This window comes from Neoarius graeffei, chromosome 10 (assembly GCF_027579695.1).
Source record: "Neoarius graeffei isolate fNeoGra1 chromosome 10, fNeoGra1.pri, whole genome shotgun sequence".
Classification (NCBI taxonomy): Eukaryota; Metazoa; Chordata; class Actinopteri; order Siluriformes; family Ariidae; genus Neoarius; species Neoarius graeffei.
The window spans coordinates 20,555,710-20,571,953 of record NC_083578.1 but is presented as its reverse complement, the minus strand read 5'-3'; the positions used below and the strand labels follow the sequence as shown (position 1 = coordinate 20,571,953).

General features: G+C 40.2%; 1 protein-coding gene across 1 annotated transcript; it reads right to left on the bottom strand.

The window, feature by feature from the left end:
* Positions 1-4,105: 4,105 nt before the first annotated feature.
* nppal (natriuretic peptide A-like) lies at positions 4,106-4,788 on the bottom strand. Its single transcript, XM_060930741.1, has 2 exons — positions 4,705-4,788; positions 4,106-4,420 (listed from the first exon to the last, which is right to left on the bottom strand). The coding sequence occupies exons 1-2, from the start codon at positions 4,786-4,788 to the stop codon at positions 4,106-4,108; spliced, it is 399 nt and encodes a 132-aa protein (XP_060786724.1).
* Positions 4,789-16,244: the final 11,456 nt, after the last annotated feature.

The window sequence follows — 16,244 nt, the reverse complement described above, 5'->3', positions numbered from 1 at the left end:
AAGGATCGATATCCAGAAAATAACTGTGAATTATGGGGCTGGTTTTGTTTGCCCCCCCCCCCCCCCCCCCCCCCCCCACACACACACACACACACACACCAAGGACCTGAGCACTTTGTTCAGACTCCATGAAAAGCCAGGAGCTTTTAAATAAAGATCTAATAAATACCCAGTTGGGTCACATTTGTATTTCCAGCAGGACAATTATGCAAAACATACAGTGGTGCTTGAGTTTGTGAACCCTTTAGAATTTTCTATATTTCTGCATAAATATGACCTAAAACATCATCAGATTTTCACACAAGTCCTAAAAGTAGATAAAGAGAACCCAGTTAAACAAATTAGACAAAAAGATTATACTTGGTCATTTATTTATTGAGGAAAATGATCCAATATTACATATCTGTGAGTAGCAAAAGTATGTGGACCTCTAGGATTAGTAGTTAATTTGAAGGTGAAATTAGAGTCAGGTGTTTTCAATCAGTGGGATGACAATCAGGTGTGAGTGGGCACCCTGTTTTATTTAAAGAACAGGGATCTATCAAAGTCTGAGCTTCATAACACATGTTTGTGGAAGTGCACGAACAAAGGAGATTTCTGAGGATCTCAGAAAAAGCATTGTTGATGCTCATCAGGCTGGAAAAGGTTACAAAACCATCTCTAAAGAGTTTGGACTCCACCAATCCACAGTCAGACAGATTGTGTACAAATGGAGGAAATTCAAGACCATTGTTACCCTCCCCAGGAGTGGTCGACCAACAAAGATCACTCCAAGAGCAAGGTGTGTAATAGTCGATGAGGTCACAAAGGACCCCAGGGTAACTTTCTAAGCAACTGAAGGTGTCTCTCACATTGGCTAATATTAATGTTCATGAGTCCACCATCAGGAGAACACTGAACAACAATGGTGTGCATGGCAGGGTTGCAAGGAGAAAGCCACTGCTCTCCAAAAAGAACATTGCTGCTCATCTGCAGTTTGCTAAAGATCACATGGACAAGCCAGAAGGCTATTGGAAAAATGTTTTGTGGACAGATGAGACGAAAATAGAACTTTTTGGTTTAAATAAGAAGTATTATGTTTGAAGAAAGGAAAACACTGCATTCCAGCATAAGAACCATATCCCATCTGTGAAACATGGTGGTGGTAGTATCATGCTTTGGGCCTGTTTTGATGCATATGGGCCAGGACGGCTTGCCATTATTGATGGAACAATCTCATCTCATCTCATCTCATCTCATCTCATCTCATCTCATCTCATCTCATTATCTGTAGCCGCTTTATCCTGTTCTACAGGGTCTCAGGCAAACTGGAGCCTATCCCAGCTGACTATGGACAAAAGGCGGGGTACACCCTGGACAAGTCATCAGGTCATCACAGGGCTTGATGGAACAATGAATTCTGAATTATACCAGCGAATTCTAAAGGAAAATGTCAGGACATCTGTCCATGAACTGAATCTCAAGAGAAGGTGGGTCATGCAGCAAGACAACAACCCTAAGCACTCAAGTTGTTCTACCAAAGAATGGTTAAAGAAGAATAAAGTGAATGTTTTGGAATGGCCAAGTCAAAGTCCTGACCTTAATCCAATCAAAATGCTGTGGAAGGACCTGAAGTGAGCAGTTCATGTGAGGAAACCCGCCAACATCCCAGAGTTGAAGCTGTTCTGTACGGAGGAATGGGCTAAAATTCCTCCAAGCCGGTGTGCAGGACTGATCAACAGTTACCGCAAACGTTTAGTTGCAGTTATTGCTGCACAAGGGGGTCACACCAGATACTGAAAGCAAAGGTTCATATACTTTTGCCACTCACAGATATGTAATATTGGATCATTTTCCTCAATAAATAAAGGACCAAGTATACTCTTTTTGTCTCGCTTGTTTAACTGGGTTCTCTTTATCTACTTTAGGACTTGTGTGAAAATCTGATGATATTTTAGGTCATATTTATGCAGAAATATAGAAAATTCTAAAGGGTTCACAAACTTTGAAGCACCACTGTACATCCAAATGCACCACAGAATCAAACTTTTGACTTGACCTTCTCAGTCCTCTGATCTAAAACCCATTGAAAACCTGTGAGCTCAAGTGCAGAAGAGATGACCAGAGATGATCCAGAGTGATTCTGTATTTGAGTGCTCTGAGATTCCTTGTTCTGGATTCTTCACTATTAAAGCAGAGGGTTTCTGCATGCTGTTATGTTCGCAAAAGCAATAAATGCTGGACCACCGGTAATTATGACATACCTTTTTTTTTTATTTTGTTTACTTCAGTTAGAGACTTGATTTCACTCATATATTTTCATTGTGAAATTATCTTAATCGACAACAAAGGCATTTCTATAGACCTAACCTTTTTACGCATCTCTACCAAAGGTGCTAATAATTCTAGTCCTGATTGTATAAAGACAAAAACTCTGTAAAGACTTACAACGGTCTTGGTCCATAGGTGGCTTGCACAGTCACCCAGGCCATGATCTAGGCTTGAACTGTATATTTATATCATACAACGTAGATAGACGTACACTACACTGTCCCCTTTTTCAAGTTCCAAGTTGTGTGAATTGTGCATGTGCATTTTCAGTTCTGATGTTGGACTTTGTCCAGTCAAAGTTAAACCTTTATTTCTGAATGTTAAAACTATGTGTAATTAATTTACAACTACTCCCACACTCTTGTCAATAATCATACAAATGACATAATATTTATGTCCTACCAAAATTGCGCCATGTGCAATTTAGACTAGTGGATTTTTCCCATGCAGGCATGTGTTTGTATTTTCCACGTGATTTTCTGACACAATGAATTTTTCACGTGTACAGTCCGTGGTTTCATTTTTCAGATGCGTCTCTCACATAAATCATTCTTTTTCACCTGTAATTCCATATTGTTTACACAATTTTACACGTTTACTATGTGCAATTCCAGGGTATACCATGCATAAATGTTTTTCATATGTGGAAAAAAAATCTTATCTCACAAATAATTAATGTAATATCTTTTTCCTGTAAGGGATATAATGTAACCATCATATATGTGAAAAATCAACTTTTAGTATTCATCAGTGCCCCGTCTCTAATTACAGTATGTGTCACTCAGATTTCTGACTGAATATCTCTCTTGACTTTGTAAACCCACTGGCATTGACTTTTCACCCTTTAACTTTCTCCTTCCCCAACCCACTCTTCATACATCTGTTATCCTATCGGTGAATCATAACTTCAACAGTTTAATAATTAAATTTCTGAACGGTTGACTATCCTGTCCTGTTAAGCTGCTGATCTCTCTTCGTATCTTGAAATCAAATCATCATGATTTGACAAATATTTGAAGCATTTTAATATAGGAACAGCAAACTCGGTGGTCTAAAGATCTACCTGTAATGTTGGTACTATAGGTAAGAAGACTACATCATCATCATCATCATCATATCCATGGTCTATTGCTCATTTGTTATTTTCTTGTTGATTAATTAGAATAAAAAAATAATAATCTGCTTGACTGATGTCGGGATCCTTGCTGTACAGATGTTGCACAGGTTTTCTGTTTCTCACCTTCACCTGTGTCATTTGCATCTGCACCCACTAGCCTATATGAGAGTCGAACAGGGTCAGCTTGCATATTATGCAAAATATTTATTCATTATTCCACACCTTTCAGTCTATGACACGGATTTGGACAATAAATAAATACATACACAGAAGAAGAAGAAGAGGAAGCGAAGCTGTAAAAGCTTTAAAAAAAAAAAAAACACTATTTACAATTCTACATAGTTACCACAGAATAAATAACACTTAGCAGACAATGCTCTGTGCACAGCTGTAAACATGTCAATATTTAAGAATAAAGTTACATTTGATAATAATAATAATAATAATAATAATAATAATAAGACATGTTCCCTGCCCGAGGAGTTCAAGTAAGGGGGTTCAGTGCCCTGTTCCAGTGCAAACCGCTCCTGTAGGGGAACAACAACAACGCATAAACAAACAAACAAACAAACAAACAAACAAACGCATACGTTTAATTAAAAAGACGCACATTCGCACAAAATGCGCACCATAAATAAATAAATAAATAAATAAATACACTAGATGTACCTGATGTTTCTAGCATCCGAGACCACTGAAAGAGCCGATGCGCTCTAGCCTAACACCAAAGCAGCTCCTTAGGCCACCTTTCTTGAAGCGACTGCGTTTGGACACGGACAGGATGTCCCCGATGAGGCGATCCAGTGCGTTCTCTTTGGCCGCGAGCGCGCCGCTGATCTCCCCGACGGTCCACGCGCTTCCACTCAGAGCGCGCCGCTCCTCTGTCCCGCCTCTCCGCTCCGACTCCGACTCCGACACCGACTCCGACTCCTCCGGAGCAAGGAAAGGCGCGTTCGCAGTTTGTTCCTCCTCCAAAAGCTCCTTAAGGCTCTCCTAAGCAAAAACCGTTAGAATTGATATTTATTACAAAGTAAGAGCATGCGCAAAACGATAAAACTCTAGCCTACGTTATATATAATATAATATAATATAATATAATATAATATAATATAATATAATATAATATAATATAATATAATCCCAGAAATTTCCCCAAAAGACATAGCACTGTAATCTATGCATCAAATAAATGTCAAAAAGTGCCCAAAAAGCACATCCGGGCGCATGCGCACCACGCACGGATCCTCATCCTCAAAGAGGACAATGTGATTGCTCACCTGTAACTCAGAGAGCGGTTTGGCCCCGATGAGGTTCAAAAGCAGGAGCAAAGAGATGCAGAACACGTAGAAGTTGGCTTTCATGTTGCGTTTGCTTGTGGCTGAGTGGTCGGGTTCCTGAACGCTCCTCCTCACGTCAGCTGCCTGAGCGCAGTCTCCAGGTGCGCGCTTTATATCCGCACTGATTTCGTCACAGGCTGCCAAGCAAACCAACCGAGCTGTAAAGGACCATAGAGAGGGGAAGGGAATCAGGGCAAGTTCGATGTGATCCTATAACCCACCTCTACTGACTAGGCACGAAGAGCCAAATTATCCAAACTAATTTGCCACATTAGACTCCTTCTTTGACAGAAAGCATAACACACTGTAATGTCAAGAGAATGCACATGGGATCAGAATGTTCCAGTAATTCTGTGAAAACTCCTGAATGTCAGACTGAAGCCACAGTTACACCTTTTTAGACAAAAAGCCTCCACTGGTGTGAAAACTGAGCATGAAACCAGCTGATATTCAAAATCTATCCATATGGAGCACAGTGAATCTACCTGCTGGATTTTGTTCATTTGTTGGCATGTCGTCGGCTCTTCCAATTGAACCAACTCTCCAGTACACATTTAACTCAACTTTAACATGGCTGTTATGCAAGTGATTTGTTTAAACAGGAGTCGCTTTTGAACATCTGAGCAGTAACTGATTTCTAAAAAGATTTCTGGAGAAGACAGACCCGTACATTTGCCCTTGAGTAGGCTACAATACTCTTCAGATTTTGGTGAAGTGGTTAGCACTGTCGCCTCACAGCAAGAAGGTCCTGGGTTCAAGCTCAGCGGTCGGCGAGGGCCTTTCTGTGTAGAGTTTGCATGTTTTCTCCGTGTCTGTGTGGGTTTCCTCCAGGTGCTCCAGTTTCCCCTACAGTCCAAAGACATGCAGGTTCAGCTAATCAGTGGCTCTAAATTGACCGTAGGTGTGAATGGTTGTTTGTCTCTGTGTCAGCCCTGTGATGACCTGGCGACTTGTCCAGGGTGTACCCCGCCTTTCGCCCGTAGTCAGCTGGGATAGGCTCCAGCTTGCCTGTGGCCCTGTACAGGATAAACGTTTATGGATAATGGATGGATACAGTGTTTAAGAATCAAAGCTTTATGGGACAAGGTAATGTCATGACAACTATATAATTTCTTGGACCCTGTTTGGTTTTGATGTCAGTTTAGTCACAATTACAGAGTCAGTTGTCATGACATCCTAACATAAAACAATGCAAAAAATCTGTGTCAGCCCTGCGATAACCAGGCGACTTGTCCAGGGTGTACCCCGCCTCTCACCCATAGTCAGCTGGGATAGGCTCCAGCTTGCCCGCGACCCTGTAGAACAGGATAAGCGGCTACAGATAATGGATGGATGGATGGAATCTGTATGTGCAAAGACATAAAGTCCTATAACTGCATTTCATATAATATCATGCTAGTATGTCGCCGTGGTTATTAAGCAGAGAAAGAACAAAAGTGCATGCATTCAGCTGAATGTTTGTTTTTCTTTTAAGTATGTACTTTGTCTGAAGGCGCCCATGAAAATGCCAGAAAATTTCCACAAAATGATGCATTTTACTATATAGATGGAGTTGCAGACAACTGAGAGCAGCATTAAAGAACAAGTATTAACTGCCTTAAAGGGGCCAACTCTCCCTTCCCAGAATCCAGTTTATTGTTTCTGTTTTGAAATCATGTGACTATGGCTCTACTCATTCTCTGCACAGCGAAACCTCTGCACATTTCACTGCTAGTGATCCCTTTGAAACCCGTCTCAAAAATCTACAGGTCATATGTTGAAGTTTTGAATAGAATATAGTTAGCCTGATAGTTTTTTTTTCCTTTGTGGCCACCCATGAGATGCATGAGGCCAGTTCTGATCCAGTATCACAGATTAACCATATGAAAACGGAATGAATCAGTCAAAAGAATTTAAAATATAACTAATATAACAGGGGCGGCACGGTGGTGTAGTGGTTCGCACTGTCGCCTCACAGCAAGAAGGTTCTGGGTTTGAGCCCAGTGGCCAGCGAGGGCCTTTCTGTGTGGAGTTTGCATGTTCTTGCGGTGTCTGTGTGGGTTTCCTCCGGGTGCTCCGGTTTCCCCTACAGTCCAAAGACATGCAGGTTAGGCTAATTGGTGGCTCTAAATTGACCATAATTGTGAATGTGAGTGTGAATGGTTGTGTGTCAGCCCTGCGATGATCTGGCAACTTGTCCAGGGTGTACCCCGCCTTTCCCCCTTAGTCAGCTGGGATAGGCTCCAGCTTGCCTGCACAGGATAAGCGGTTACGGATAATGGATGGATAGACTAATTTGACAAAATAGCTTCAATTTCATGTTACAATTTCTGATCTATGGCTTAGGATGTCCAACCATCTGGTCTTATTTCACGACTAATAATGGCAATCAAAACAAAGCAGTCTGAAAAATGTGCTTTGAGTAAACAACAGGAGGTTGTACTGTATTACAGCATCTTCCTATAATAACAAGTAACCTGACAAAACATTTAGTAGTGCTTAAACTTATTTATTTATTTATTGTAATATCAGTAAGCTTGACCCTGTAAATCACAGTGATACTAGCGAATTGCAGGCACCTGTGAACTCGTTTATGTGGAAGAGGGCAGACAGCACTTTCCTCCTAGTGTGTTACGCTGCCGTGTGATGCAGAAAGCACTGTTGTATGATGGGGAGAGCTGAAACCATATACATCTCAAAAGGGCAAATATTTATAACTATTTATCTTTAGTGGTTCCATGGCAGCCATTAATGCCAACACAATCAGAGAACATCAACCATCAGCAAACGAATGCCCAACAAAAGAATAGCCTGTGGTTTCTTCTGTTTATCAAGCTGCCTTTGTGAAGTGTGTGACGTGTGTGTGAGGTGTGTTTTCTCACAGGGATATCCTGAGTCTATTTCAAGGATACACATTTTACCTGCTCACCTCTGTCCTCCAATGGAACAGATCGCTGAGCACCATTCAGTGTCATGATTAAGAGTCATAGAGCTAATTAAGATTTTAATGGCAGGCCAGAGTAGCTCATGCCCATTTCACGTATCCTTTACCCGAAGGACATTTCATTTGAAATGTCACATGATGAATCACTGGAGAGGAAAGTTTTTATAGGCTACATGTGAAAGGCATAATGGTCCAATCATCCATACTATGGAGAAAATAACTGCCAGCAAAAAAAATACTTTATAATTTCTAGAATGTAGATTTTATTATAATTTTTGGTACAAGGAGAAATGTGCCAGATGGGCTCTAAACCCTTTTACCAATAGTTGTTCTGTAGGTGCCAACAGACACTAAAAAACTAATCAGTCCCTGTCTGCCTCCACATTGTGCTTCAGTTCTGAACTAGCAGGAGACCATCGGTCATGCTGACTTTCTCTTGCTGCCTCTCTCATGCAGGATGGCAATGGGCCTCAGGGCATGAATGCTAAAGCTCAGACTCTCACACTTTCCACACAGCTTAAAAAAGAAAACAAGAAAAAAAAATTGAGAAAGAGCTTCTCTCATGTAGGCTAGCTAAAAAGAAACAACCAAGAAACGGGAATAGGATCGAACCTAGCCAATGACTGACTGATAACTTTATAACAATATATCGTATAGTATTATAATTTTGTAATTATAGTGTGTGTGTGTGTGTGTGTGTGTGTGTGTGTGTGTGTGTGTGTGTGTGTTATTTAAACAGGTCATTAAAACTAACTGGCATCTTTAGGAATATTAAAAGGCATTCTCATAGTTGCTACATTTTCCTGAAAATGACTACTGTAAATTAACAACATAAATCCAGTCCAAGTTTTATCCCCTTCCTCCATATTTTCCTGAACTTGATCTCATGTTCAATTTCACATAAATGGAAACTAGTGAGTTCTAAATTTACTTTGACTTGTATTTCATTGCAGACACTATCAACCCAAGATATTTCACATTTTGTCTGGTCAACTTCATTTCATTTGTTAATATACATCCATTCCTGCATTTTAGGCCAACAAGACATTCCAAACAAAGTTGTGACGGGAGCAATTTAGGGCTAGTAATGAGGTAAAACAATTAAATGATGATGTGATTTGAAGCAGGTGATGTCAACAGGTGACTGTAATCATGATTTGGTACAAAATCAGTATCCAGGGAAGGCCTGGTCTTTGAGGAGCAACGATGGGCTGAGGATCTCCAGTTTGTCAACAAATGCATGAGAAAATATTTGAAATGTTTAAAAACAATGTTCCTCAAAGAAAAATAGGAAGGGGACTTGGATATTTAACTCTCCATGGTGCATAATATCATTAAACAATTCAAGGAATCTGGAAGAATTTCAGCCTTGCATAAAAGGCAAGGGCACAAGCCTAAGCTGAACACCTGTGGTCTCCAGTCCCTCAGATGGCACTTCATCAAGAACTGTCATTTATCTATAGCTGATATAACCACATGGGCTTGGGATTACTTGTGTCCAGAAGCACTGTTGACTTCTCTGGGCACACAGTAGAAACATGTGTTGTGGTTAGACAAATCAGTATTTCAGGTATGTTTTTGTAAGAAATGGATGCCATGTGTTCTTGACCAATGGCAAAAAGGACCATCCAGACTGCTACTAGCAACAAGTCCAAAAGCCAAGGTCTGTTATGGTATTAGGTTGTGTCAGTGCCCTTGCTAAAGGTAACTTACACTTCTCTGATGGCAGCATTAATGAGGAAAAGTACATTGAGATTTTGGAGCAACATATGCTGCCTTCCAGATGACATCTTTTCCAGGGATCTTTCACCAAGACAATGCAAAACTACTCTCTGTACACATTACAAAGGCATGGCTGTGGAAGAAGAGGGTGTCTGTCCCCAAGAGAGAATGTGTGGTGAATTTTGAAATGAAAAATATAACAATGACAACTACGGACTGTTGCACACCTTAAGACCTGTTTGCAGGAAGAATGGAACAAAATAACACCTGAAGCATTTCATCACTTGGTGCCTTCAGTCCGTAAACATCTTTGAAGTCTTGTGAGAAGGAATGGCAACATTATAAATTGTTAAATGCTTTTAAGACCATACCAACTTTTTTGAAATATGTTGCAAGAATCAAAATTGAAATGTGTTTATTTTGGAAATATATATTTTTTTAAATTAAATTCATGAGGTAAAACATCAAATTATATGTTCTTGTATTGTTTTGAGTGCAATACAGGTCAAATATTATTTACAAATTATTGTTTTCAGTTTAGTCTCAATTTCAAAATACTGTCCCAACCTTTTCTGATTTGTATTTACCGCGAACGACAGGACCTAGGATTTAACAAATTTCTTAGATTTACTAGGCTCAACAAGGTGTAAGGGGCGGCACAGTGGTGTAGTGGTTAGTGCTGTCGCCTCACAGCAAGAAGGTCCGGGTTCGAGCCCCGTGGCCGGCGAGGGCCTTTCTGTGTGGAGTTTGCATGTTCTGTCCGTGTGGGTTTCCTCCGGGTGCTCCGGTTTCCCCCACAGTTCAAAGACATGCAGGTTAGGTTAACTGGTGACTCTAAATTGACCGTAGGTGTGAATGTGAGTGTGAATGGTTGTCTGTGTCTATGTGTCAGCCCTGTGATGACCTGGCGACTTGTCCAGGGTGTACCCTGCCTCTCGCCCACAGTCAGCTGGGATAGGCTCCAGCTTGCCTGCGACCCTGTAGAACGGGATAAAGCGGCTAAAGATAATGAGATGAGATGAGATGAGAACAAGGTGTCGGATTTTAGGAATTTCAGGATTTTATTCCTGAAATTCCTGCCACATTTTAGGACAGCATCATGCCACAACTAAAAGGTTGTGTGTTGTTTCTCTTGTGATGTGTATCTGTATAGGTCTTTATATTATTCTTTGTGTTTTGTGTGTGTGTGTGTGTGTGTGTGTGTGTGTGTGTGTGTGTGTGTGTGTGTGTAATATAAGCAGGGTTTTATTCTGCAAAAGTGTGTATTTGAAACTGATCACATTGCCCAACAAACAACTAAAAGTAAGAGCACGTAGTATGCAGAAATACACTTGCCAAACATTTTATCAGGTACATCTGTACACCTTTGAAAAACAACAAAGATCAAATGAGCATGATTTCTGTTGGCGAAAATGCCTTATGGTGAGACAGGTCCAAAGAGGTCAGACTGGTTTGACAGGAAGGCTACAGTACCACAAATAACCACTCTATACAAACATGGTGAGCAGAAAAGCATCTCCAAATGCATAAAACATCTACTCTTGTATCTACGATGTAGTTATTGGCTAGATATGTTTACATAAACACACATGTTAGCTGCCCTTGATGAATCTAGCTCAATATTAGTCAGAGTATTCAATTAGTTATGATTTGTATTTAAAGTGTATATTTATGTAGCTACTATAAGCTTATATGGATTACTTTTTTAAATGAGTAGAATGTTGGTTAGATGTCTGCTGAGTAGCATTAAACATAATTTCAACAGTAAGTTAGATTACTGATATTGAAGCTATGCTGTTTTGTCAGCCATTATTAAAAATTAAGGGAAAATGGGGGACCTAACTACAACCCCGATTCCAAAAAAGTTGGGACAAAGTACAAATTGTAAATAAAAATGGAATGCAATGATGTGGAAATTTCAAAATTCCATATTTTATTCAGAATAGAACATAGATGACATATCAAATGTTTAAACTGAGAAAATGTATCATTTAAAGAGAAAAATTAGGTGATTTTAAATTTCATGACAACAACACATCTCAAAAAAGTTGGGACAAGGCCATGTTTACCACTGTGAGACATCCCCTTTTCTCTTTACAACAGTCTGTAAACATCTGGGGACTGAGGAGACAAGTTGCTCAAGTTTAGGGATAGGAATGTTAACCCATTCTTGTCTAATGTAGGATTCTAGTTGCTCAACTGTCTTAGGTCTTTTTTGTCGTATCTTCCATTTTATGATGCGCCAAATGTTTTCTATGGGTGAAAGATCTGGACTGCAGGCTGGCCAGTTCAGTACCCGGACCCTTCTTCTACGCAGCCATGATGCTGTAATTGATGCAGTATGTGGTTTGGCATTGTCATGTTGGAAAATGCAAGGTCTTCCCTGAAAGAGACGTCGTCTGGATGGGAGCATATGTTGCTCTAGAACCTGGATATACCTTTCAGCATTGATGGTGTCTTTCCAGATGTGTAAGCTGCCCATGCCACACGCACTAATGCAACCCCATACCATCAGAGATGCAGGCTTCTGAACTGAGTGCTGATAACAACTTGGGTCGTCCTTCTCCTCTTTAGTCCGAATGACACGGTGTCCCTGATTTCCATAAAGAACTTCAAATTTTGATTCATCTGACCACAGAACAGTTTTCCACTTTGCCACAGTCCATTTTAAATGAGCCTTGGCCCAGAGAAGACGTCTGCGCTTCTGGATCATGTTTAGATACGGCTTCTTCTTTGAACTATAGAATTTTAGCTGGCAACGGCGGATGGCACGGTGAATTGTGTTCACAGATAATGTTCTCTGGAAATATTCCTGAGCCCATTTTGTGATTTTCAATACAGAAGCATGTGTGTATGTGATGCAGTGCCGTCTAAGGGCCCGAAGATCACGGGCACCCAGTATGGTTTTCCGGCCTTGACCCTTACGCACAGAGATTCTTCCAGATTCTCTAAATCTTTTGATGATATTATGCACTGTAGATGATGATATGTTCAAACTCTTTGCAATTTTACACTGTCGAACTCCTTTCTGATATTGCTCCACTATTTGTTGGCGCAGAATTAGGGGGATTGGTGATCCTCTTCCCATCTTTACTTCTGAGAGCCGCTGCCACTCCAAGATGCTCTTTTTATACCCAGTCATGTTAATGACCTATTGCCAATTGAACTAATGAGTTGCAATTTGGTCCTCCAGCTGTTCCTTTTTTGTACCTTTAACTTTTCCAGCCTCTTATTGCCCCTGTCCCAACTTTTTTGAGATGTGTTGCTGTCATGAAATTTCAAATGAGCCAATATTTGGCATGAAATTTCAAAATGTCTCACTTTCAACATTTGATATGTTGTTTATGTTCTATTGTGAATACAACAGAAGTTTTTGAGATTTGTAAATTATTGCATTCCATTTTTATTTACAATTTGTACTTTGTCCCAACTTTTTTTGGAATCGGGGTTGTAGTTGTACAGTAAAATTAATAATACAGTGCCATGCAAAAGTATTCATCCCCCTTGGTGTTTATCCTGTTTTGTCGCATTACAAGCTGGAATTAAAATGGATTTTTGGAGGGTTAGCACCATTTGATTTACACAACATGCCTACCACTTTAAAGGTGCACTTTTTTTCTTTTTTTTATTGTGACACAAACAATAATTAAGATGAAAAAACAGAAATCTGGAGTGTGCATTGGTGTTTACCCCCCCCCAAAAAAAAAAAAGTTAATACTTTGTAGAGCCATGTTTTGCTGCAATTACAGCTGCAAGTCTCTTGGGATATATCTCTATTAGCTTAGCACATCTAGCCACTGGGATTTTTGCCCATTCCTCAAGGCAAAACTGCTCCAACTCCTTCAAGTTAGATGGGTTGTGTTGGTGTACAGCAATCTTCAAGTTATGCCACAGATTCTCAATTGGATTGAGGTCTGGGCTTTGACTAGGCCATTCCAAGATATTTAAATGTTTCCCTTTAAACCATTCCAGTGTAGCGTTCGCAGTATGTTTAGGGTCATTGTCCTGCTGGAATGTGAACCTTCATCCCAGTCTCAAACCTCTGGCTGACTCAAACAGGTTTTCCTCCAGAATTGCCCTGTATTTAGTGCCATCCATCTTTCCTTCAGTCCTGACCAGCTTTCCTGTCCCTGCAGATGAAAAACATCCTCACAGCATGATGCTGCCATCACCATGCTTCATTGTAGAAATGGTGTTCTCAGGGTGTTGGGTTTGCGCCACACGTGGCATTTCCCATGATGGCCAAAAAGTTCAATTTTTATTTCATTTGACCAGAGAATCTTCTTCTATGTGTTTGGGGAGTCTGCCCCATGCTGTTGGGCAAACTCCAAACGTGATTTTTTTAAGCAATGGCTTTTTTTCTGGCCACTCTTCCATAAAGCCCCACTCTGTGGAGTGTACAGCTTAAAGTGGTCCCATGGACAGATACTCCCATCTCCGCTGTGGATCTTTGCAACTCCTTCAGTGTTATCTTTGGTGTCTTTGTTGCATCTCTGATTAATGCCCTCCTTGCCCGGTCTGTGAGTTTTGGTGGTTGGCCTTCTCTTGTCAGGTTTGTAGTGGTGCCATATTCTTTCCATTTTGCTATAATGGATTTAATGGTGCTCTGTGGGATATTCAAAGTTTGGGATATTTTTTTATAACCCAACCCTGATCTATACTTCTCCACAGCTTTGTCTCTGACCTGTTTGGAGGCTCCTTGGTTTTCATGTTGCTTGCTTAGTAGTGTTGCAGAGTCAGGGTCCTTCCAGAACAGGTTGATTTATACAGACATCATGTGACAGATCATGTGACACTCTGATTGCACACAGGTGGATCTTAATCAACTAATTATGTGACTTATGAAGTGAATTGGTTGGACCAGCTCTTATTTAGGGGTTTCATACGAAAGGGGGTGAATACCTATGCACACTCTGGATTTCTGTTTTTTTTTCCCATCTTAATTATTGTTTGTGTCACAATAAAACTACAATGTGCACCTTTAAAGTGGTAGGTCTGTTGTGTAAATCAAATGGTGCTAACCCCCCAAAAATCCATTTTTATTCCAGTTTGTAATGCAACAGAACAGGACAAACACCGGATGAATAATTTTGCAAGACACTGTACTGTACATATTTACAGGACTGTTTTAGAAGCTAAAAGAAAAAAGCTGCTGAACTGAACTGTAAACAGAGTATTCCGGTACATTGACTTGAACAATATTTCGTGAGAGAAATTATAGAAATTCCTTCCAGTTCTCATTTGTGTGAAAGAAGACTTTGCATAAAAGGTACAGAACATACAAATATGCTTAGTCAAATAGGGAAAACTACCGTCACTTTGTCAAAATGTATATAACAACAGAGGAAAAACACAAAAGAGAGCAAATAATGATTAATGAATCATGCAACACAGAAGTAAATGGATGAGTACATGCGTTTGTCAGGCGTGCAGGCAACAGTCAGATATAAAAACAGAAGAGTGTTTATTCAGATCACACTGGTAAACAGATCCAAATCGTGAGGCAAAAGGCAATATCAGAAACGGGCAATGCATGAACACAGACACTGAGAGCAAAGTCCAAAACGCAAAGTCAAAAACCAGAATCAACAGAGCAATAACAAAGGCTTGGTAAAGTTAGACACAAGAAACTGAGCATATACTTCAAAGTGTGAGTGAACCAAATGTCCTTAAGAACTGTGACTGTGAGACAGGAGGTGACTGAGTTCAGGTGTTCAGATTAGAACTCCAGAAACTATAAGCAGTGAGGAGCAGGATGGTCATTGTAGTCCATGGCGGCCATATTTGAAGACCGCTATGAATTCTGTGAAGTGGAGTCTTGAATGCAAGCGGGCGCAGAGTTGACAGTGTTTGGGTGGTGATGAAGATTGAAGACAAGCTGAAAAGTGTCCGAGTACGTACCTGACATTGGTACAGGTTCAGAAATGCTCACTATTTCACAATTTGTCTGATTATTTGGAGAATTGATGCAGCTTCTACAACAATATACTGTATAGAGAATACATGTGCAATTCACACTGGATCAGAGGTGGACAGTAACGAAGTACATTTACTTGAGTACTGTACTTAAGTACACTTTTTGAGCATCTGTACTTTACTTGAGTATTAATTTTTTTGGCAACTTATGACTTTAACTGCACTACATTCGAAAGACAAATATCGTACTTTTCGCTCCACTACATTTCTATCAAGGTCCTCGTTACTATGAAGCAGCTTTGAAAGTGGATGGGGTTTTTTCTTTTCTAAAACATGATGGTTTTTTCGCAGGTGACACTGGGACAGCTGATCAGTAATCACTAGGGTCACGTCACATCCATAGACTGTATAAAGCCAAGTTCAGTGATTTCTCAGTAGCATTATTTGAACACGATCAGTTGATGGCAGAATGGAAGGAGGCGGTTCTTCTGGGGAATGCACATGCACCCATGGCCCATGAACCCATGTTTCAGTTTTCTGAAAGGATTAAAGATTCATTTCGTTTTAATTGTTTGCTTTGTTTGCCTAAAATGAACCACTTCACATCCTACAAAAACTCGCCGTCCAACCTGCAGAAGCATATTGAGGTATATAGACGTTTTATTCCAAGAGAAAGCTTGTAGTGAAGTTGTCTGTGCTTTTAGAGCTAGTGATAACATAGCAATCGCTATGCAGTCTGGTTGGTCAAATGACTTTCTATGGATTTGCCAGCCAAGTTGTCATAGCCTTGTCCACGGCTAACGTTAACACATAGCTAGTTAACTTGGACACTGTTAGTTAGCATGTAAAGACGGAGTTACGCTAACATGAATAATGTTAACTTATCTGAAGTCCTTTCAGAAATATGTTTTAGCATAAT

What these genes read in the sequence shown, in the direction of transcription:
- nppal (XM_060930741.1), bottom strand. Translation starts at nt 4,788, where the DNA reads ATGAAAGCCAACTTCTACGTGTTCTGCATCTCTTTGCTCCTGCTTTTG. An exon ending in AACCGCTCTCTGAGTTACAG is followed by an intron (nt 4,421 to 4,704) that starts GTGAGCAATCAC and finishes GTTTTTGCTTAG; the next exon opens with GAGAGCCTTAAGGAGCTTTT.